Source organism: Dipteris shenzhenensis, chromosome 5, assembly GCF_047967505.1.
Source record: "Dipteris shenzhenensis isolate YYH24624 ecotype China chromosome 5, Dip_SZ_1.0, whole genome shotgun sequence".
In the NCBI taxonomy this organism is placed as follows: Eukaryota; Viridiplantae; Streptophyta; class Polypodiopsida; order Gleicheniales; family Dipteridaceae; genus Dipteris; species Dipteris shenzhenensis.
This window is the reverse complement of record NC_141600.1, coordinates 36,606,394-36,629,302: the sequence shown is the minus strand read 5'-3', so window position 1 is coordinate 36,629,302 and position 22,909 is coordinate 36,606,394. Positions and strand designations below refer to the sequence as shown.

At 43.7% G+C, this 22,909-nt stretch overlaps 1 protein-coding gene across 7 annotated transcripts in view; it reads left to right on the top strand.

The window, feature by feature from the left end:
* Window positions 1-18,609, top strand: part of LOC147901967 (uncharacterized) — a 96,732-nt gene extending 78,123 nt beyond the window's left edge. For all 7 annotated transcript variants that reach the window (XM_087374587.1, XM_087374592.1, XM_087374588.1 and 4 more), the window contains one exon: window positions 18,374-18,609. In XM_087374587.1, the coding sequence (XP_087230713.1) occupies window positions 18,374-18,471 (98 nt within the window). In that variant the 3' untranslated portion in view covers window positions 18,472-18,609. The remainder of the gene's footprint in view (window positions 1-18,373) is intronic.
* The last annotated feature ends 4,300 nt before the right edge of the window (window positions 18,610-22,909 follow it).

Sequence of the window (22,909 nt, the reverse complement as noted above, 5' to 3'; positions counted from 1 at the left end):
TGTGACTAATCAGGGCAGCACGGTCCTCTATGAGTGGTATGTGATCGATGTAGGTCAGGAGTCTGTTTAGGCATCCAAAGTAGGCCGGTGAGAGGCTGTGATCAAAGTGTATGTCGTGGTAGCTGTCGTGCTTCCTATGTGGTGTGTGTGGTATGGCTAAGCGTGGGGTGGCGATAGTGAAGAATAGGTATGTGTGATCAGCTCCTGGAGGGAGTGGTGCTACGGTGAAGTGGGTGATACATGAAGTGAAGGTAGGGGATCCCATGATGTAATCTACTACACTAGTGCCCCCCCCCCCCCCCCCCCCCCCCATGTGGGAAGCAAGTAAAACCACATGAGGAGGGCTGTAGGTCGAGCCCGTTGTAGATGATGAGATCGTGCATCCTGTCCAGATCAAGGAGTGCGTGTCCATATGGTGTAACAGGCCCATGTTGGTCCGATGAGGTCCTAGTCATACCTGCTCCGTCTAGGTCCATGTCTGGTAGCATGATAGAGTCGTCTCGGAAGTCCAGGAGTGGTGCGTGGTGCATGCTCGTTCTGGCGTTGAAGTCCCCAACGAGGGGAACTTCCCCGCGGGCTGAAAGGTCTGGGATATCTTGATGTAAGGGTGCATATGGCGATGTCTCACCCTCCTCTCGTGCCACTTTGGCGAAGTGGGATGTGTCTGGCGGGAAGTAGCATATTGCTATGAAAAGGTCACGGGTGTCTGTGTGTGGGATCCGGATCCACATGAATCGGGAGTGTGCATCCTTCCTCTCAATGGAGATGGCTCCAGCGAGGGAAGACCTGTACAATACTGTGACCACGCCTGATCCTCGGACTCCTTCTGTATCCCTTGTCTCATCCGTGCAGGCTGACTCACATGTGTAGCCACTGACTATCAGTAGTGGACACTCTAGGCTCTGGTGTGTCTCCGTGTAAAAGACTATGTCTCGTCCTGTATAAGGGGTGAGGCAAGGGGTGGGGGTAGTGAAGTGGAGAGGAGGGGCTGAGGGTGCGGGGGTAGGGGCTGAGGGAGGCGGGGGAAGGGGGCGGCGGTAGGGAGTGGTAGCGGCGGGGGAAGGGAGGCGGTGGGGAGGGGGCTAAGGGAGGCGGGAGAGGGGGCTGAGGGGAGGGAGGAGAGAGGGACAGGGAAGGGAGGCAGGGACGGGAGGGCAGCAAGGGGTAGGCAGGGAGGGGAGGGCAGCAAGGGGTAGGCGGGGAGCAGTAGCAGCTAACATTTCTGCAAAAGGCTTCTTCTGTTGGAGTAATCTAAAATAGAAGCAAGGATTCATTAGACAAAAAAGGAAGGGCTTTTCAAATGGCTCTGCAATATGCCAAAGTTTTTGAGCATTCAAAAAGATGGCATGATACTACAAGTGCACAAGGACAATGAGCAACCTAGAGCAGTGTTAGGGGGGTTGCAAGAAATCTTGAAAGCCAAACAAAAGGCTTAGGATTCGGATTGGGTAGAGATCAGCTCCGGGCAAGATGAAACGTCCAAATATTAGCAAGACATTACTATGCCTTGGAACTGGAATACCATGCCACTGTGTAGGAGCTTGCTAGGGTTATTGAAAATTTGGAGAGTCAGTCAACCTGATTTTGAATTGGAGGGTACAGCGACCCCTTGCAGAATGTCAAGTTAGAGCAACTCAGAGAATTTGAAATGGGTTGGAAACAGCTGTAGGATTTGCATGGATCTATTGCCGAAAGCAAGGAGAGAGTGGATAAGTTAAAGGACAATATCTGCACCCTCAAATTGAGGTAGAAAACAATAAAAAAACAGCTTGCTAATGAGGAGACGTAGACAATGATCCTCACAATAGCATACTAAAATCTGAAAGTTTTCTTCCATACATGCGACAGGGTGAAAAGTGCACGATATGCGGTGGGCACATCAGAGATGACTGCCACATCTGATCACCTTAGTGTTTTCACTCTGTGCACTTCTATTGCTTTGGGGTATTTGTGAAGGCAACTTCGAAATGTAGATTGTGTAAGTATCCGCTGCCTAACATGTGGATAGATCAAATGTGCGTGCCTCATGAAGTTATCTGTGAGGACAGAGAGGAAGCTGTCTTGGCAATTTGTGGAGAGCCTGCTTATGAACCTCTATCCAACGTAAGGTAAAGGAGGGGAAGCCAAGTTGTGGATTTCCACCCAATAAGAAGGAAAAAGAGAACAAGTGAGGATCTGTGTAGAAAAGCTCCTTGAACATTGAGCAAAGACGAGAATTTAAGACGGGCATTTTGACGCTCGCTAAGAGGATAGACAAGCTGCTGATAAGGCTAGAAAGAAAGAAAGAAAGAAGAAAGTCTATTAAAAGTCTCCAGAAGACAGAAGAGGCTCTATGAGACTAAGAAATTGGTACAATGAACTGATAAGTGGAGCCAACTAAACAAGCATCGACACCTTGGACAAATACAAAAATCCATAGCCAAAATCCAAAATCCATAATCCATAACCTCGTCCATAACGGCGTCAGTACGTAGAAGGGAAAAACTCTTTGAGTGGAAGCCAATGGTGCTAGCTCTAGGAGGGGGGCGTCAATGTGCGAGATTGCAAAAACCTTGTGATAGGGTGCTGGTGACTGTCGGCATGTACAACTTGCTGAAGTCTCATGGCTGTAGCCCTTCGGGAGTGAGAACCAGCACCACAGTCACTCTTGTGGGTCGTGCATTAGGTCTAGTAAGCATGGAAGCGTAGTTTGTGCCTTAGTGCGCCGATGAGTCTGCGTGCCTCTTACTCAGGCTCCTGTCCCCATGACCGTCATCTCCGTGAGTCCTATTGGTCTGTGCTGCCTGATTGGAAAAACGCGGTGATCATGGTCTGGGTGGAGATGTGTGTCATGATCTCCCCTAGGTGCCCTAAGTAACCTCTCCCTGTGTCGTGCGGCCTCATTAATGAAGGATGCCAAGCATATATGGTTTGGATAAGATAGGAAATTGGGTAGGGACCCAAATCCATCTCTGAAAAGGCAGTGGCATTGACCTCAGATCTCGTATTATCTCGGGCACCTGAATGCGAAATGCTATCTACCAGGAGTTGCACAAGGTGCAAATCTGGGAATGCCCTCCGCTCGACAATCTCTCTATACGAAGGCGGTGTGATGAGACCTGGAACTGGCCGATAGAAATCCTCATGGAGTGGGGGAGGTGGATTTGTGTGTATCCGTGTGGGTCAATGAAGCCCTCCTCTGAGATCCATAGGCATGTGGTTTCTGTAGAAGTTGAGCTGGAAATCTCGAGGATGGGATGGTTTAACAGTTGAGTTTTTTCTAGAATATTGGCCTATTTTGAAGCATACATTGCTATATATGGTGAATGCTGCGTGGCAAAATCAGAAAATGCCGGACACATGGAAGAGAGGTCTTGTTAAACTCCTTCCCAAAAAACAAATTTGTGAGTCTTTGGCAGACTGGAGACCTATCACTCTTATGCCCGTAATTTACAAAGTCACTACCAAAATGATTGTTGATCGGCTAAAGGGGTTTTTACATGATGGGTTGCATCCTGCTCAATATGGCTTTGTCCCGCGTAGGCATATCACAGATAACATTGCTAATGCCTACATTGGAATTGAATATGCCAAATACACACAGCAGGATGTCTTGTTATTGCAAGTTGATATTGCCAAAGCCTTTTATACTGTTCAGTGGGATTTTATTTCATCGACTATGCAGGCATTGGGTTTTGGCACAAAGATGCAGCAACTCATCACTTGGCTATATCAAGATAGTAAAGCTGCCTGCATACTTTCAGGGGATATTTCTCCATCGTGGACTCTTGGTTGTTCTGTCAGGCAAGGATGTCCCCTGAGTAGCTTTACTTTTTGCCATAGCCACTCATCCACTGCTTTAATATCTGGATCACCTCTTGGACACTGACCAATTGCACGGTTTGGAGATTCTTGGCAGTCATAGCATGATTGCTCAGGCATATGCTGATGATTCATTCTTTACTCCAAAAAATACTCGGGCTGATCTGTCCATGATTATGCACGCTCTTTCTACATATGGATTGGCTGCTGGCCTTCGGGTGAATTTCAGAAATCAGTTGCTGCCGTTACATGCACAGGAATGGCACAACCTTCTGTGGCCTGGGGAAATTGTCCCCGCTTCTCAATTCATTCGACATCTCGATTATTCTCTAGGCTGGGGAGTCACCCGTTCACAACAAACTGATTGGGTGCTAGTAAAGTTAAGGGAAAAACTTGAATATTGGAAGCTTGCAACTTGGCCATTACATGTTCGTTTGCGAATTACACAATCCATTTTGATAGCATACATACAATTTTATCTGCCTCTCACTATGTTCACTTAGGCAGATCTGGTTTCATTTATGTCAGCTATCATGGAAATTTTCTGGTGTTCAAAACATGGCAAGAAAAGTCTCAGATTACTCTCTATGCATCATCTATGTTCTCCAAAGATGCACGGGGGTTTGAACATTCTCAATCTTCAAATGCATTTACTTGCTCACAGAGGGAAAATGATGATACAGTTTATGCAAGGAGATCAGCCTTGGGCTTTCATGATCCGCTCTCTCTTATTACATCTTCATACATCTGCCTTTGGGAATTGGCAGCCTACTCAATGGGATTTTTTATTTGGCTCTATCCAAGGCAAGATCAGAGGCTGCCCTTTTGTCTCTCGTCTGCTTCTTGATTGGAAACACATCTTATCCCACTTGGAATGGCATGGCAGGGACTCTCTGTCGGGCAACTCTTTGAGGGTAGAGAATATTTTTTGGTCTAAAGTATTCCACCCTCCTTTGGTCATACAAGAACCCAGACGTTCTTATTTTCTCTCCTTCAAAGGCATTTCATCTGTGGCGGATGTACTTCAGGATGATGGCACACTTTTATCTTTTTCTATGGCTGCTCGCAAATATGGCTTGGGAGCTCATTATCGTCCTTTATGGCATAGAATGTCAGCAATGCTCCAACCGTACTTGCCGGTACCTCATTTGGAACTTCAGAATCGGCTTGAGGATTGGATTTTATGCTCTCCTTCCTTATATACGCCCGTCCTTTGAAGCTCTCACATATCACAGTGTCATCTTTGTATAAAGTGTTATTACCTCCACCTTGGATTTCTCACAGAGCAAATACTGTTTGGCATATGGATCGTTCAATGAAGTGGTGGAGAAAAGGCTGTGTCTCCTTTGGCATTACAAAGTCCCTCTTCGACAACAGCTTTTCCTATGGCGAGTTCTCCTTGGCATTTTTCCATCCGGACAATTACTCGCACACAGACATATTGCTTCAACTGTTTGTCACAGATGCCAGCACTCTACTGAATCAGTGCTTCACATTTTTTGGCTCTGTCCACATACTTCTGATCTCATTGCTCTCATCCGACAGAGGCTTCGAGTGCGATTTCCTACTGTTACTTTTGGCAAATTTTTCTGGTTGTTTGGTTTTCATCCACAGAGACAGGGTTTTGATTTATTTTTTGTATGGGTGCGCTATTGGACCCTATGGACTTTATGGATGGACAGAGATCATAGAGTCTTTGGTGATCCACTATTTTCATCCTTTTTTTTTTTCAAACGCTCTCTGCAACAATCATTCTACGATTGTTTTCAGACTCGTTTGATTGATCAGGATGTGTATACAGCTTATACCGAGATCTTTAGTTGAGTAGTAGCTACTTCGTTTTTGAAGTAACTATGAATGTAATTATTTTACAGCAATAAAAGATTTCTTCCCACAAAGAGTGTGTGTGTGTGTGTGTGGTGTACCCAATGAAGTGGTGGAGAAAAAGGCTGCGTCTCCTTTGGCATTACAAAGTCCCTCTTCGGCAACAGCTTTTCCTTTGGCGAGTTCTCCTTGGCATTTTTCCATCCGGCCAGTTACTCGCACACAGACATATTGCTCCGGCTGTTTGTCACAGATGCTAGCACTCTACTGAATCTGTGCTTCACATTTTTTGGTTCTGTCCACATACTTGTGATTTCATCACTCTCATCCGACAGAGGCTTCGAGCGAGATTTCCTACTGTTACTTTTGGCAGATTTTTCTGGTTGTTTGGTTTTCATCCACCGAGACAGGGTTTTGATTTATTTTTTGTATGGGTGCGCTATTGGACCCTATGGACTTTATGGATGGACAGAAATCATCGAGTCTTTGGTGATCCACTATTTTCATCCTTTTTTTTTTTCAAATGATCTCTGCAACAATCATTCTACGATTGTGTTCAGACTCGTTTGATTGATCAGGATGTGTATACAGCTTATACTGAGATCTTTAGTTGAGTAGTAGTTACTTCGTTTTTGAAGTAACTATGAATGTAGTTATTTTACAGCAATAAAAGATTTCCTCCCACAAAAAAAAAAAAAAGTGTGTGTGTGGTGTGTGTGTGTGGTGTGTGTGCGTGTGTGGTGTGTGTGAGGAGTGTGTGTGTGTGTGGTGTGAGTGTGTGTGTGAGAGAGCGAGAGGACCTGCAGCCCTTGCTCCAGCCCTCCCATCAGCCCCCTAGCCCCCCCAAACCAGCCCACTTGCTTCAGCTACCTGCTGCACCAGATCAGAGCTCAAAAAACGGCGATTTGGAGCATTAACTACCTGCTGTACAGCCCGCCATAAGTCCGTACAGTTTCCGTACAGGTGTACAGACCTGTACAGCCTGTCCCGCCCTGCTCAGGCTGCTGCTGCCAGTGGATTCCCTGCTCTTGGGTCGTTTTTTTGCAGGGTTTTGCTCACGGACTGCATCTATACGCTGATTCTGAGGGCTCTCTGTTCCCCTTTCTCTCATCTTGGATTTCTGGGTACTGTGTATTCTTTTCACTGCCAGAATCTCCTCTCTTTTTCTGAAAAATAGTTCATTTGGGAACTTTTACTGGTTTTTTTCTCTTTTTCTTCTACAGAACTTGTCTTTTCTTTTCTCTAAATCCCTACATCTCTCTTTCCCCTTCTTCTTCTTGCGAATACGCTATTTTCTTCTTCTCTGTGGGTTGTTTTTTCTTTTTGGGACTGTTTTTTCTCTATTATCACATTACGGGTACATCCTTTTTGGGTTCCATCCTCTTCCGAAGACATGGCTGGATACTCTTATGAAAAAACTTTTCAAAAGGATCGATCAGCTCAATGCAAAAAGCAAAAGCAGGCTGAGGGTTAGCATGACCCAGTGCATGATTCTGTTGAAGCACAACTGGTTTATGATGTCATGCATGAAGGATTTGCAGACACAAGGAAAGAGTGGAAAGACTCTGTTCCCTCGGTTGTGTAGGCCATCTTCTGGTAGTTCTAGTGATGCCCTATAGGCCATGGTATGTGCCTTGTAGGCATAAGTGTAGGCACTTATAGTGTTAGTGCCTTCTAGGCCACATAGCACACTTAGTCCTATGTGACACCTAGGACACTTAGTCCTAGGTCTAGGTACAAGTACTTTGTACTTGTGTGTTTTCAAGTTATCTAAGATTCGACGTGACTACTCAGCAATCGACTCGTCTTGTACCTGCACTCTCTCTCTTTCTCTTCGTATCGTACCTTTAGTGGTATCAGAGTAGAGCTTCGCTTCCTGTGCCTCTGGTCCGTACTGCCTGTACAACAGTACGGATGTCCGTACAACCAACGGATATTGTACCATGTACCGTACCTTCAGTGGCTGCGCATCGTCGTACACTACATCGCCGTACTGAATCGTGGATCGTTCATACATTTGCATCGCGGGTTGCCGTACATTCATCGTCACTTGTACCTGCGCCTTACAACCGTACGGCTCTGCTCCGTACTATGCGTCGTCACTTGTACCTACGCCGTACAACCATACGGCTCTGCTCCGTACTCGGCGTCGTCGTACCTTCAGTGGTACCTGATCCGTACACGCGATCCGTACTTGCACTGCCCGTACAGATCCGTACCTGCAGTACAAGTCCTACGCAGATCCCCGTACCTTACCTGCAGTACAAGTCCTACGCAGATCTCCGTACCTTCAGTGGTACACCGTATGTCCGTACAACAGTACTTAAGCTGACAGTACAGCCGTACGTTGTACTTGAGCTGTCTGTACAGCTTGATCGCAGTGCATTGAGTCACATTTGTAGGACATTGAGTCTTTTTTTGCAGGATATTGAGTGAGATTTGCAGGACATTGGGTCAAATTATCATACATTGGGTCACATTTGCAAAATTTCAGCAAAATTTGGGGCTTTTCCACATTTGCCCTCTTTTTGGTCTATTTGCCCTCAATAAATTTGGGGCTTTTGCCAAATTTGCTGTTTTTGCAGTGAACATTGCCTGTCATAGTCACATTTGGGTCAGATCTGCATCTGCCCTTTGATTTGGGTCAGAAATTTGCAGATATTTGCTGTCATTTTTGGGACAGCCAGCTTTTTGCAGTGATAGCCTTGAGGCTTTTGGGTTTTCAGGTTTTTTTCAGGGTATCACAGTTGCTATGGCTGGGAACAATCAAGATTTATTTGGAGTTCTTCGTGAAGATGATAAGTTGGATGGCACCAACTATCCGATGTGGTCTTATCTCATGAAACATATTCTTGTTGCAAAGCATTTGTGGAATATTGTTTCTGGGGCTGATCTGAGGCCAGTCAATGCTACAGTGGTTGTTTCTACTGCTGGTTCTTCTGCAGGGGGTACTCCTCCTGATGCCTCTTCCTCTAGCACTCGTGCTGCTGCTCTTCCAACTCAAGAACAGTCAAGATGGGATGCAAGAGATGCAAATGCACATTCATGCATTGCTTTATCATGCAAGAGAATCATTATTCCACACATCCGGTCTTGCAGGACAGCAAAGGATGCTTGGGATAAATTGGCTTCTCTCTATCAGATACGCAATGAAGCTCGTGTTGCATATTTGAGAAGGCAATTACAGGAAGTGAATATGAATGAAGGTGAGTCAATGGATGCATATTTGGCAAAGGTCAAGGACCTCATGGAACAGCTTGCCAACATTGATGAGGTGGTGCCAAATTCACAGCTTGTCAGTACCACATTGAATGGACTGCCAGACACATATCAAGGGTTTGCTACAACCCTTCGATTAGTGGCCATGGGTAATCCAGACCACTATTCTTTCAACCAGCTAGTTACTTTGCTTTTGCAGGAAGAGCAAAGTAGAGCTAACCGACAAGCCATTATTCCTGATCATGCATTTGCTTCACAGCAGATAGGAAGAGGCAAGGCTTCCAAGCCTATGGGCAAGCCAAAATCTGTGCACAGCAGCTGCAATTCCTCTACGCATAGCAGCTGCAATTCCTCCCATGCATCTAAAAATACAACAGATAAGGGAAAAGATGCAACTATTGTCGCAAGCCTGGACATGACATTTCAGAATGCAGGAAGTGCATTGCTTCAGAGAAAAAGAAAGCAGGATTGACAGTTAATGCCTCACATGCCATTGAATCCCATGAGCCAGCAGATGCTTCACATGCACATGCTCTTTAGGATGATTGGGCATGGGCTGTCCATTGCTCATTTGATCCCTCCAAAGCTGATGCACTCTTTACTACTAATGATGCTCAGTCCTTGTACTTTGATAGTGGTGCTTCCAAGCATGTCACATCTTGCAGACAGTTGTTTCATTCTCTAGCTGATGCACCTCGAGGGGGGACTATTACATGTGCTAATAATGCTTCATATGCTGTAAAAGGAGTTGGAGATGTGCAGCTCACATCCATTTCCAGCCATCCTGTCACTCTGACAAATGTCTTTTTGTGCCTGGCATTGAAGTCAACTTGATTTCAATTTCAGCAATTGCTACTTCAGGTTTCAGAGTAATTTTTGATGGCTACAGATGCCTAGTATATGATCTTCGTGATGACAATGCCATAGTTCTCACTGGCACTTTGCAAAAAGGGCTTTATCACCTTGATCATCATCCAGCTGCACTTTCTATTGAAGCATTGGCTATTTCAGATTCACAGCTTGCTGAAACTCATCTTTGGCATGAGAGAATGGGCCATCTCAATTATAGAGCTCTTGCAAAGCTACATTCACAGCAGATGGCAAATGATGTACCTCAGACTCACACAGTTTCCAAACATGTGTGTGAGGGTTGTCTTTTGGGTAAGATGCATCGTTTTCCTTTTCAAAAGAATTGTCCAAAACTCTCACAAAGGAAATTGCAGCTAGTACACAGTGATGTCTGTGGCCCAATGAGGACAAATGCCATTGGAGGATACAAGTATTTCATGACTCTCATTGATGATTTCACAAGGTATTGCTGGGTATATCCTTTAAAGGCCAAATCTGAGTTTTTTAATGCTTTCAGAGATGGCTGAATATGGTTGAGAATGAATCAGGAAACAAGCTTGTCACCCTCAACACAGATAGGGGGGGTGAGTATATGTCAAAGGAGTCTGATGCATTTCTATCCTCACGGGGCATTATTCACTCATGCACTACTCCTTACACTCCTCAGCAGAATCCTGTTTCTGAAAGGAAAAACAGGTCCACAATGGAGATGGCCAGATGCATGCTTAAGGCCAAGTCTTTGCCCAATAAATTTTGGCTTGATGCAGTAATGTGTGCCAACTATCTGCTGAATAGATCACCTACACGGGCATTAAAGACTATTACACCTTATGAAGCATGGAAAGGCAGGTTGCTTTCACTTTCACACATGAAAGTTTTTGGGTCTCTTGCATATGTTCATGTACCATCTCAGCTGAGACATAAGCTTGATGACAAGGCAATCAAATGCATATACATTGGTTACAGCCAGGAGAGCAGAGGGTATCGGTTATATCAACCAAATACTGGGAAGATTATTGTCAGTAGAGATGTGATCTTTGCTGAACATTCAGCTTCTCCTCTTGTGGACTGCAAAGCAAAGCCAGATGTTGACATGTTTGATGCCTTTGAATCTTGGTTACCTCTGCCATCATCAGAGGAGGATTTTGAGCAGCAACATGAGCCTCCTGCAGGCCCTCCACTAAGCAATAATCAGCCCCAACCTCATGCTGATTTGCAGGTTTCTCTTCCGGCACAAAATGATCCCATTACTCATGATGCAGTCATTGAAGAAAGAGCTGTCAATAGACAGCAAAGGCAAGTTCCCAGATGGCTTCTTGATACATTGAGGGACAGCAAACAAGATCAGCCTTTTGCTGCCCGGACAAGATCAGGGAATAGACAGCATGGTCACTTTCTTGAGTTTGCACTCCTTGCTATAGCTTGCAATGAAGAGCCTTTGTGCCATAAAGATGCTTTTGACAGCAAAGAGTGGATGGATGCAATGAAAGCTGAGTTACAATCTATTGCCAAAAATGACACATGGGAATTAGTAGATCTCCCACCTGGCAAGCATGCAATTGGAACGCGGTGGGTCTACAAATTAAAAAGGAAATTTGATGGCAGCATAGATCGATACAAAGCCCGTCTTGTTGCAAAAGGGTATGCCCAACAACAAGGCATTGACTTTGAGGAGACATTTGCTCCCACATCCAGGATTACTACCATTCGATGTGTCATTGCCATTGCAGCCCATCATCATTGGCAAGTGCACCAACTTGACATCAAGACCGCTTTTCTTCATGGGGATCTACAGGAAGAAGTCTATGTCACACAACCTCCTGGCTTTGAGGTTGTTAATTCTGAAAATAAGGTATGCCGGCTTAGAAAAGCCCTTAATGGTTTGAAGCAGGCACCCAGGGCACGGTATGCCAAAATTCATGCACACTTACTATCCCTTGGTTTTCAGAATAGTCCCACAGAACCCACTCTTTATTTCCGTGGGAGTGGATCTGATTTTTTAGTGCTGATTTTATATGTGGATGATATGCTTATCACGGGCCCAGATACTCAGAAAATTGCAGCTTTCAAGGCTGATTTGCAGCAGATTTTTGACATGTTAGACATGGGATGGCTCCATTATTATTTGGGCATTGAGTTTGCTCATGTTGAGGGGGGTATCATGATGTCTCAGTCCAAGTATATTGGACAGCTCCTTGATCGTTTTCAGTTTGAGGATTGCAAGCCAATCTCTACTCCAGTGGACCCTGGCTTCAAACTCTCAGCTCATGATGGGAGCCCACCATGTGATATCACTCTTTATCAGCAGGCTGTTGGATGCCTTATTTATTTATGTCACACCAGACCTGACTTGCAGTATGCAGTATCTCAACTCAGCAGATTTATGCACATGCCCAGTTCACAGCATTGGCAAGCAGTGAAGAGAGTCTTTGGATATCTCAGAGGCACTCAGGATTTAGCCCTCTTCTACGGTGATCAAGGTTCACTTACCATGCATGCTTACACGGATAGTGCCTGGGCAGGATGTTCCGACACCAGAGTGTCACATACTGGCAATTGTTTTTTGCTTGGCAATTCATGTATTTCTTGGCTCAGCAAGACGTAACCGACAGTTGCCACATCTAGCTGTGAGGCTGAGTACAGGGCAGCTTTCACCACTACAGTAGAGTGTGTTTGGCTTCAACAGTTACTTACAGATCTTGGTATTTGCAGACATCCTCCACTATTATCTACACTGACAGCCAGAGTGCTTTGGCCATTGCGCGTAACCCAGTGTTTCATGCGCGTACCAAGCATATTGAAGTTCACTATCATTATGTTCGGGAGCGGTTGTCAGCAGGAGACAGAGAGTTGTCCTATCTTCCCACAGAGGACAACATCGCAGATATGTTTACAAAGGCACTTCCTCGTCCCAAGTTCGAAGTCTTCCGACAAGCTTTACACTTGGTTCCCTTTGTTACATGATTTGACATTCCTTGTACATTCATAGGTGGCTATATCCTTTTGGATGAACATGTGCCACCATGACTAGAAACTACCAGGTATTCTGAGACGTTTCCAGAGTACTTCAGCCCATCCCATGGAGGGGGGTTTGTAGGCCATCTTCTGGTGGTTCTAGTGATGCCCTATAGGCCATGGTATGTGCCTTGTAGGCATAAGTGTAGGCACTTATAGTGTTAGTGCCTTCTAGGCCACATAGCACACTTAGTCCTATGTGACACCTAGGACACTTAGTCCTAGGTCTAGGTACAAGTACTTTGTACTTGTGTGTTTTCAAGTTATCTAAGATTTGACGTGACTACTCAGCAATCGACTCGTCTTGTACCTGCACTCTCTCTCTCTCTCTTCGTATCGTACCTTCAGGTTGGTCTCATGGTTGAAGTGGATGAAATTGTGGATCTAGTTAGAGAATATGCTAAAAATGCAGTTATTTTATTTTTCCCAGGTCGGATGCCACCTGCTGCAGAGGTAGGCAACTGGTTGACCTGCACACTGGCTGGCTCATTTGTTCGGAAGGTACACTATGCAGCCAGAGGTTTTTTTGAGGTCATTATGGTAGATGAGATTCACAGTCAAATGCTTTTGGAACATTCGCCCCTTTTTTTTGGGCAGCAAATGGTGCATGTTTTGCCATGGTCTTCCACAAGGGATTTTCAGGCTTTGATCTGACACTGATGTCCGGTTTGGGTTGAAGTTGTAGACTTCCTGTAATGCATGGCTTCACTCTTGCCTAAAATTGCAGCGACTTTAGGCAAAGTGGTTTGCCCACCACGGCCTAATGGCAACTCAAATCGGTTTTGCATTCTCTGGGATACTGACAATCCCACATCAGTCACAGTGAACAATGTTGACATGGGAAGTGCTTTTTATAAATTGAAATGGGGATTATTTGTAGGGGCTTGCTTTGACTGTAAAAAATTTGGGCACATGGCTTCGCAGTGTCCAATGAGTCAGCATAAAATGCCTCCTGCCACGTTGCCTGTTCAGATGCCCACTAAAGATGCTCCTGCCTCTATTGGGAATAAATAGATAGTTTCTTGTGAATCAGGATAAAGGCAAAATTTCAGTGGTTTCAAATGGGACTGCTTCTTCCCCTTCGCTTCCTGCTATTCAACCCTTAGCAAAAGGATCGAAACCTCCAACTGATGGATGGCAAAGTCCAAGATAAGTTATTTTTGTTCGACGACCTCCACCCCCTCGCACTTGGGATGGCGCATCTTCTAGTGGAAACTCTCCAGAGGTCAATTAAGGAATTGGGATCACATGGGCTGCAGTGATAGCTAGAAGAACCCTCTTCCCTAAAGAAGAGGTTGATGCTTTGCTGTCCACTCCTCAGGCGGATGTTTCTTCTCATGGAAGAGGCCCTGAGGGTTGACATCCTGAAGGTTGCTGCTGTACATAGCTGCTTTTCTACTATAAATATCTATAAATATGACTGCTCATATCAAATGCTTTACACTTAATGTTCAGGGGATGTGTGACAGTAGAAATGGAAATTTGTGTGACTGTATATCAATAGATTTCAGCCTGACATAGTGGCATTACAAGAACACAATCAACATGTCTATGCAGGAAAGATAGGTCATTACTATAGATATGATATCTTCTATGCTGGAGAGCACTCTTTCTCAGGTGTAGTCTTTGTGATCAAGCATGAGCTTCAGCCAGTTATTGCTTTAAATGACAATCAAGGCAGATGGCTCATTCTTCAATGCATCATTCAAGGTGAGGTGTTTGAATTTGCTTCTGTCTATGCACCTCAATCTTCTCGGGATAGAACTGCAATTTGGGATGCCATGCAACGATATCCATGGAGATATCATGCCTTTATATGTGGGGATTTCAATAATGCTCCGCAACAGGGTGACAATACATCAGGAAGTAATCATATGGTAACCCTTGAAAGGCATGCATGGTCTCAATTACTGATGCATCTTCATTTGGTTGATCTTTGGAAGGAATTGCAGCCTTTGTCACCAGGATACACTTTCCAACATAATGCCCTTTCTTCTTATCAGGCACGTTTGGATCGCTGGTATAGTGTAGCTCCACAACAAAATGATGATTTTACATGCAAAATGTGGATTGACTATGCCTTTGTGCATTCAGATCATGCATCTTTATGGTTGAGGTTATCTTTTTATGATATGCCGGATGATAGACTGCCTCAAAGGCGACATCTGATTGTGAACAATAGCTATTTGCAGCATGTTGTTTTCAAGGCCATGGTTACTGAAGCATCTCACTCTCTGTCTTCTTAGAGCCCCTTTGATATTGATAATGCATGGGATTCTTTTGTTTCCAAAATGCAAGTTGTAATTAGAAGTTATGGCAAGTCTTACATGAAGACTTTGAGGGAAATTGTTGCTCAGGCCAAATTGACTTGTCAAGACCTCACTGAACTCAGTCATCTTCGTCCATTGTCCTTGCATGAGCAAACAACACTATGCCAAGCTAGACATTGTCTTCAAATCAATGATCACAGAAAACTGGCTAAATGGGAGACTAGAGCAAGACAAAGAGCTTTTACAGATAAAGGCTGCTCTTTCAAACAATTTTTTAAACGCTTGCATCAGAAGAGATTAAAAACAAACATTTGCAGGCTGCTTCTGCCGGATGGTTCATAGACTACATCACGGTCACAACTTGCTTTTGTTTGTGTACATCATTTCTCTTAGCAGTTTGGTTTTGCAGATCCTCCCTCGTAGCAGGTTTTGTCTGCAAGAAATTTACTTTTACAGCATGTTTCTCCTATTATTTCCACTACTCAAGCTTTGGAATTGGAGGAACCCTTTACTGAGAGGGAATTGTCAGATGCAATCAAATCCTATGGTAGCTGGAAATCTCCAGGATGGGATGGTCTTACAGTTGAGTTTTTTCTAGAATATTGGCCTCTTTTGAAGCATACATTGCTACATATGGTGAACTCTGCTTGGCAAAATCAGAAAATGCCAGACACATGGAAGAGAGATCTTGTTAAACTCCTTCCAAAAAAGCAAATTTGTGAATCTTTGGTTGATTGGAGACCTATCACACTTATGCCAGTCATTTACAAAGTTACTATCAAAATGATTGTTGATAGGCTAAAAGGTTATTTACATGGTGGGTTGCATCCTGCGCAATATGGTTTTGTTCCTCGAAGGCATATCACCGATAACATTGCTAATGCTTATGTTGGAATTGAATATGCCAAATATATGCAGCAGGATGTTTTGCTATTGCAAGTTGATATTGCTAAAGCTTTTGATACTGTAAAATGGGACTTTATTTCATCCACTATGCAGGCCTTGGGATTTGGCACAAAAATGCAGCAAGTTATCAATTGGCTATATCAAGACAGTAAAGCTGCCTACATACTTTCAAGAGATATTTCTACAACCTGGACTCTTGGTTGTTCTGTTCGGCAAGGATGTCCCCTCAGTGCTTCACTTTTTGCCATAGCCACTCATCCAATGCTTCAATATATGGACCACCTCTTGGACACTGGCATGTTGCATGGATTGGAAATTCCTGGCAGCCGTAGCATGATCGCTCAAGCATATGCTGATGATTCTTTCTTTACCCTGAAAAATACTCGGAGCGATCTCTCCATGATTATGCAGGCTCTTTCTACATATGGTTTGGCTGTTGGTCTTCGTGTCAATTTTCAGAAATCAAAATTATTGCCGTTGCATGCTAAAGACTGGCATAGTCTTTTGTGGCCTGGGAAAATTGTTCCAACTTCTCAATTGATTTGACATCTTGGCTATCCTCTAGGTTGGGGGCTCACTCGTTCTCAACAAACTGATTGGGTGCTCACAAAGTTGAGGGAGAAACTTGAATATTGGCAGCTTGCCACTTGGCCATTACATGTTCGTTTGCGAATAACGCAATCCATTTTGATAGCATACATACAATTCTATGTGCCTCTCATCATGTTCACTAAGGCAGATTTGGTTTCTTTTATCTCTGCTATCATGGAGATTTTCTGGTGTTCAAAAAATGGCAAGAAAAGTCTCAGATTACTCTCTATGCATCGTCTCTGCTCTCCAAAGATGCACGGGGGTCTGAACATACTTAATATTTAAATGCATATACTTGCTCACAGGGGGAAAATGATGTTGCAGTTTATGCAAGGGGATCAGCCTTGGGCTTTCATGATCCGCTCTCTTTTGTTGCATATTGATACTTCTGCTTTTGGGCATTGACAGCCTACACAGTGGGATTTCCTATTTGGCTCTATTCAAGGCAAGATCAGAGGTTGCTCTTTTGTCTCTCGTTTGCTTCTTGATTGGAAGCATATTTTATCCCACTTGGAATGGAATGGCAGAGATTCTTTGTCGGGAAATTCCTTGAGGGCTGAGAATATTTATTGGTCCAAAGTATTCCACCCTCCTTTGGCTATACAAGAACTCAGGTGTTCTTATTTTCTATCTTTCAAAGGCATTTCTTTTGTGGCAGATGTATTCAGGATGATGGCACTCTTTTATCTTTTTCTATGGCTGCTAGCAAATATGGTTTGGGAGCTCACTACCGTCCTTTATGGCATCAAATTTCAGAAATGCTTCAACCGTTATTGCCGGTACCTCGTTTGAAACTTCAGAATAGGCTTAAGGATTGGACTCTACATTCTTCTTCTTCTTCAGCCCGTCCTTTGAAGCTCTCACATATCACAGTGCCTTCTCTGTATAAAGTGTTATTACTTCCACCTTGGATTTCTGACAGAGCGAATTCTGTTTGGCATATGGATCGCCCACTACAGTGGTGGAGAAAGCGGTTGCGTCTCCTTTGGCATTATAAAGTCCCTCTTCGACAACAGCTTTTCCTTTGGCGAGTCCTACTTGGCATTTTTCCATCTGGGCAATTACTCGCACATAGACATTTTGCTCCGGCTGCTTGCCATAGATGTCTACATTCTGCTGAATCTGTGCTTCATATCTTTTGGCACTGTCCACACACTTGTGACTTCCTCGCTCTCATCCGACAGGGGCTTCGAGCGAGATTTCCTACTGTTACTTTTTGCAGGTTCTTCTGGTTGTTTGGTCTTCATCCAGCTAGACTGGGTTTTGATTTGTTTTTTTGTTTGGGTGCGCTACTGGGCACTGTGGACTCTATGGATGGACGAAAATCATAGAATTTTTTGTGATCCTACTTTTCCATCTTTTCTTTTTTTCAAATGATCTTTGCAGCAATCGTTCTATGATTGCTTTCAGCTCATTTGATTGACACCAACGTCTAAAAGACCAAGCCCTCCTGCTATTCAACAAAAATTGCAGACTCTATTTGCATTAGTTGATATGGAAGGGGAAGGGGGTGATAAGGAAGAGGGAAGGTCTCATTAAAGTAGGGGAAGAGGGGTGACAAGGAGAAGGGGGGCCATTAACATAAGCAAAGTTTTTTTAGCCCACTTCTGAAGTAACTATGAATGTAATTATTTTACAGCAATAAAATATTTCTTTCACAAAAAAAAAAGTGTGTGTGCGTATGTATGTATAATTAAATAAATAAATAAAACCATGAAAATTTTCCTTGTGTTGAGTAAAAATTTCCTTTTTCTTGCTTTTTGCCAAACACTGTCACAAAACCTTTGTAGCTGCATAGACTTGGTTTTGCCATTAAAGGTTCCCATAACACAAAGTTTCTCTCTATTAATATTTTAAACTAGATGGTAATTGTAGAGGGTTTGTCTTCTAATTTCCAGAGCTTCGAGAACTGTGGGAGGATGCCTTTATTGGAGCTGCACCTGCCAATGAAAAGTGTGATGTTCTCATTGGGTTACGAGTTAAGTACCAGCTATAAGGACCTTGTTACAGAAAATATTGCAGACAGTGTTAAAGTATAATGCGGATTCTAGCTGTGGATAAAATTTCCAGCTGTATGTTCTCTTCACTCTTTGTTTCTCTTCACACAAGAGAACTGATTATGTCCCTGGTAGAAAGGTTTTATTTCAAAGTCTTACATGCACACTTTATGTTTCAAGTCAAACTTATCTTGCATCAGAGTGTCCTTTTGATATTCTTTTTTGCGTTTTCATTATTTGTTTTGATCACAAGTTTTAATGAGACTGGCTTCTCCCATTTTGCAACCGAGACAATGAAGGAAATCAATAACCAACATCTGGGCTCTACCGAATCCTCATCATTAGATTTGATCGCCTTTTGTACATTATTATGCACTTGCATCGACATCTACATGAAAGCACATATTCTCCTTAAAAGTGAGATTTTCTTATAGCAACACTTAATTGATTATTTTGCATGCAAAGCCATTTTACTTTTTTGTTACGTTTGAAAATATTCCACCACTAATAATTTTGCAAGTGTGATGCTTCTTATAGCAACACTCGATTATTTTCACAGGTAATGCCTTCTTAATTTTGATTAACTTCAAAAAATTCCACCACTTAAGATTCTACAAAATCCCTTATTGCCACCTTATCTTGTGGTAAGCCTTCTGTTTGAACCCTTGTTTCTATAAGCAATCCATTTAGCCATTTTGGTAGTATTTAATTAGTCACATCTCTTTTCCAATGTAACTCATGTAATTCATAAAACCATGTATTGTTTTTCCTTTTCATAGATTTGGTTTGCTAGATGCTTACTTGAATATCCAGAGTCCGAGCAGGATGCCCTCAGATGGTGCCTCTGGCTTTGGGAGGGTAGGCCCTTAAGAGAGGTCTAGTAGGATCTGGGAGAATGGTTATGGCCCTCCAGGGGCGGCCTTGCCGAGCAGGTGGATGAGGTGCCCTTCTTTTCCTACACCACATGGATTGGTAGGAGGCTTCAGATAGACTCTTCGATGTGGAACCCTTCGAGGGAGAGGCATTGGGTGGCCCCAAAGAGTGCCCTGGGATGTCCGTTCTAGGTTTCGGATGTGGTTATGGCCCAATTTGCGGGTCGAGGAAGAAATCCTACTTCTTCTGGCTGGTCGCCCATGAAGGCTTGTTGAGGAATATGGTCCCATGAGCACATAATTAGAGGCTAAGGTATGGTATAGGAATGTATTAAAGTAGCCACCCTAGGATGTGGACTACATGATGTGAGGATGTGGATCGAGGACATCCACAAGAAGAGATGTGGATTAGAGGATCTCATAGGTGTTGACTATTCAAAGGGCTCTCTCTACATAAGAAGCCTATTATGTATTGTTGATGATATACATTGAAATAGATTGAGTGTTTTCTATTTGGTGTCTCTCTCCTCATGGTTTTCACTATATGCTTTGAGCCTCCGTAGTTCTTACATTGATCTTATGTACACTAGGCTTAGCATGATCCCACTTTATTGACATGGTATCAGAGCAGGTTTTGCTAAGTTTAGATTAGCTTTAGATGTAGTTGAAGATACTTTGTGAGAGTTCTTGAGTGATTTCTGTTCATGTTGGCTTGCTAGTTTTTGTTATTCTCCCACTATGTTCTACATTGAGAGTGAGGGAGAGATCTCTAGTCCTACTAGCCTTTATTTAAAATTTTTAATTAAAAAAATACCTTCTTAGTGTACTTTCTACAAGAGAACGGAGTGATGTTCAGCCAACGTGTATAGCGTATGAGCTGGGACAAAGGCAGAGTTTCTCACTCTTCCACAGACGCAAAAGATAGCCGCAACCCTCTTTTGACTTGTTCTATTCACCCACTCGCTCACTGATGACTACTAGGCCACAATGTAAGCTGATTTTTGTAAGGGATGTCTTAGAAGTCGCCCACTCGCTCAACCACTCCTACTCAATTGACGGACAAATCTCCAAGCCTCTGCCCTAGCTCTCGGCTCCATTGAGCTGCGCTCCAGGCAGCTCATCTGCTGCAACGCCTTGTCAACCAGTCCTTCTCAGCACTAGCCTCCAACATGACGCGATCGACGGACTAGCAGCGCCTCTATAGCCAACGCCCACGACGGCCCTGCCATTACTTGTCTGTAAACCTGGCTTGCATGCAATGAACTCGCCAGCGCTTCAACAAACATCTTGACCAACGGCAGCATAGACCGGACGGACTAGTCTGAGCTTCAGATTTTGCAATAGCCACCTCCTACGTGCTCTCCAGCCTTCCCGGCCGATTCCGCCGCTTCGATGCCATCACGCTCGCCTCAGAATTTTGTTCGCCTCACTTCAGAGTTTTCAAGGTTCTTCTTGCTAAGGTCACCATTGATTGACATGTGGTAAGATTGAAACTAACCATGGTTTAGTGTCTCTAACCTTGGTTGAGTATGTCTAGTTAAGTTAACTCACCAGAGTCAAGTTTTCACAAGTTGGGTTAGGTCAAGGGTTTAGTCAACTCAGTGCCACCTAAGCATATATTTCCCTACTAGGCACACTTTGTATTCTGCATATAAATCCCTGTGCCACATCACCATGCCCACTCTCTCTTCATAAAAACTTCGACAAGTCATAACTTTCAATCCAAAAAGAATTTGCATACGCTCTGAAAAGGAAAAGTGATTGCCTTTTTGAGCTCTACGCGCCTGTCAAGTCAGAATCATTGTTAGCAATTAGACATTGACAGATTTGAAAGTTTATTCAATTGGTAAGACCTTTGCAATGGCAATACGCACCCCAACTATTGAGAAGTTCTCTGTGGAAGGATTTCACACCTAGTCTACACAAATGAGGTATCTCTTGATGCATCATAAGTTTTGGAAGACTATAAAAGAAGACATACCCACTTCATAAAATGAAGCTTGGAAGGAAAAAGACGAAGCATCACTATCACTCATTGGTTTGCACTTGGGTGCAAACATAATTTATCATATAGACTCAAAGGATCATGTCAAAGATGCATGGGATGAGTTTAACACAGTGTTTGGTGCAAAAGCCAAAAACCAAGAAATTCATCTTAATATTGTATTCTATGGTTTGCACATGAGCTTCAATGAATCCATGGCATAATTTGTCAACAAGATTAAAAGCATTATGACCCAACTAGAAGGCATAAATGCAAAAGTAAGAGAAAAGGATGCGCTTGCAATCCTCCTTAAAAGCATGCCTCAAGACTACAGCGCCCTGACAACCACTTTGAAGAATCTTCCAAATCCAAAGCTTGAGGAATGTGTATCCTCTTTTCTTGAAAAAGAAAGAGAGTTGAAGGCATCGACATTGACATCGACATCGACATCAACACGCAACAGCAATAATAAAGAACAAGCATTGTTCAGTAAAACATCAACGAAGTGTTACCATTGCAGAAGGATGGGTCATTATCAAAGTGACTGTAGACTGAAGAACAAACCAACGTGTCACCATTGTAAAAAACTGGGACACAAGGAAGAAGATTGCAAATTGAAGAACCAGCAGGTCAACTACGTCGAGTCATCATCAAGCCATGAGCAGAATGACAAAAACAACATGTATTGAGAAGCAAAAGCCTTTCCTTCTTTGGCCTATATTTCTTGTAATAAAACTTGACCACCTGCAAGTAGCCATGTAAGCACTCAGGGGAGGTATTGACATGCAAAAGCCACACTTGACCACATTAAGTAGCAAGGTATGCACTAAGGGGAGGTGATGGATTTGTAACTCACATCTGACCACCTTGCGGTAGCCAAAGGACATGGCACCAAGGGGAGGTGTTGAGAAATATGGTGCCATGAGCACATAATTAGAGGCTAAGGTATGGTATAGGAATGTATTAAAGTAGCCACCCTAGGATATGGACTACACGATGTGAGGATGTGGATCGAGGACATCCATAAGGAGAGATGTGGATTAGAGGATCCCACAGGTGTTGACTATTCGAAGGGCTCTCTCTATATAAGAATCCTATAATGTATTGTTGATGATATACATTGGAATAGATTGAGTGTTTCCTATTTGGTATCTCTCTCCTCATGGTTTTCACTATATGCTTTGAGCCTCCGTAGTTCTTACATTGATCTTATGTACACTAGGCTTAGCATGATCCCACTTTATTGACAAGGCTTGTTCATTAGCGCGTGGTTGGAGCAGATGCGGGTGGAGGGCAGTTTCATTGTTGCTCTGTTGGTTTTTTGGAGACGATCCCGCACTGCCTCTGCAGTTGTCGCAGCGCGCAGCGAGGATGTGGATGGGAGCCCTCAGGATTATGACCGGTATGCAGAGTCTTCAGAGGGACTACACTCGGGGGATAGTGGCCTGGTTGACTGAGGGAGGACACTCGTTCTAGATACAGGATCAGAGCCGGTGCCTCCTGATAGCTTGGCTACTGCTGCTCCTCCAGAGGACAACGTTTGGGAGGTAGTGGCTAGTATCACATCGTGGAACATTTGGG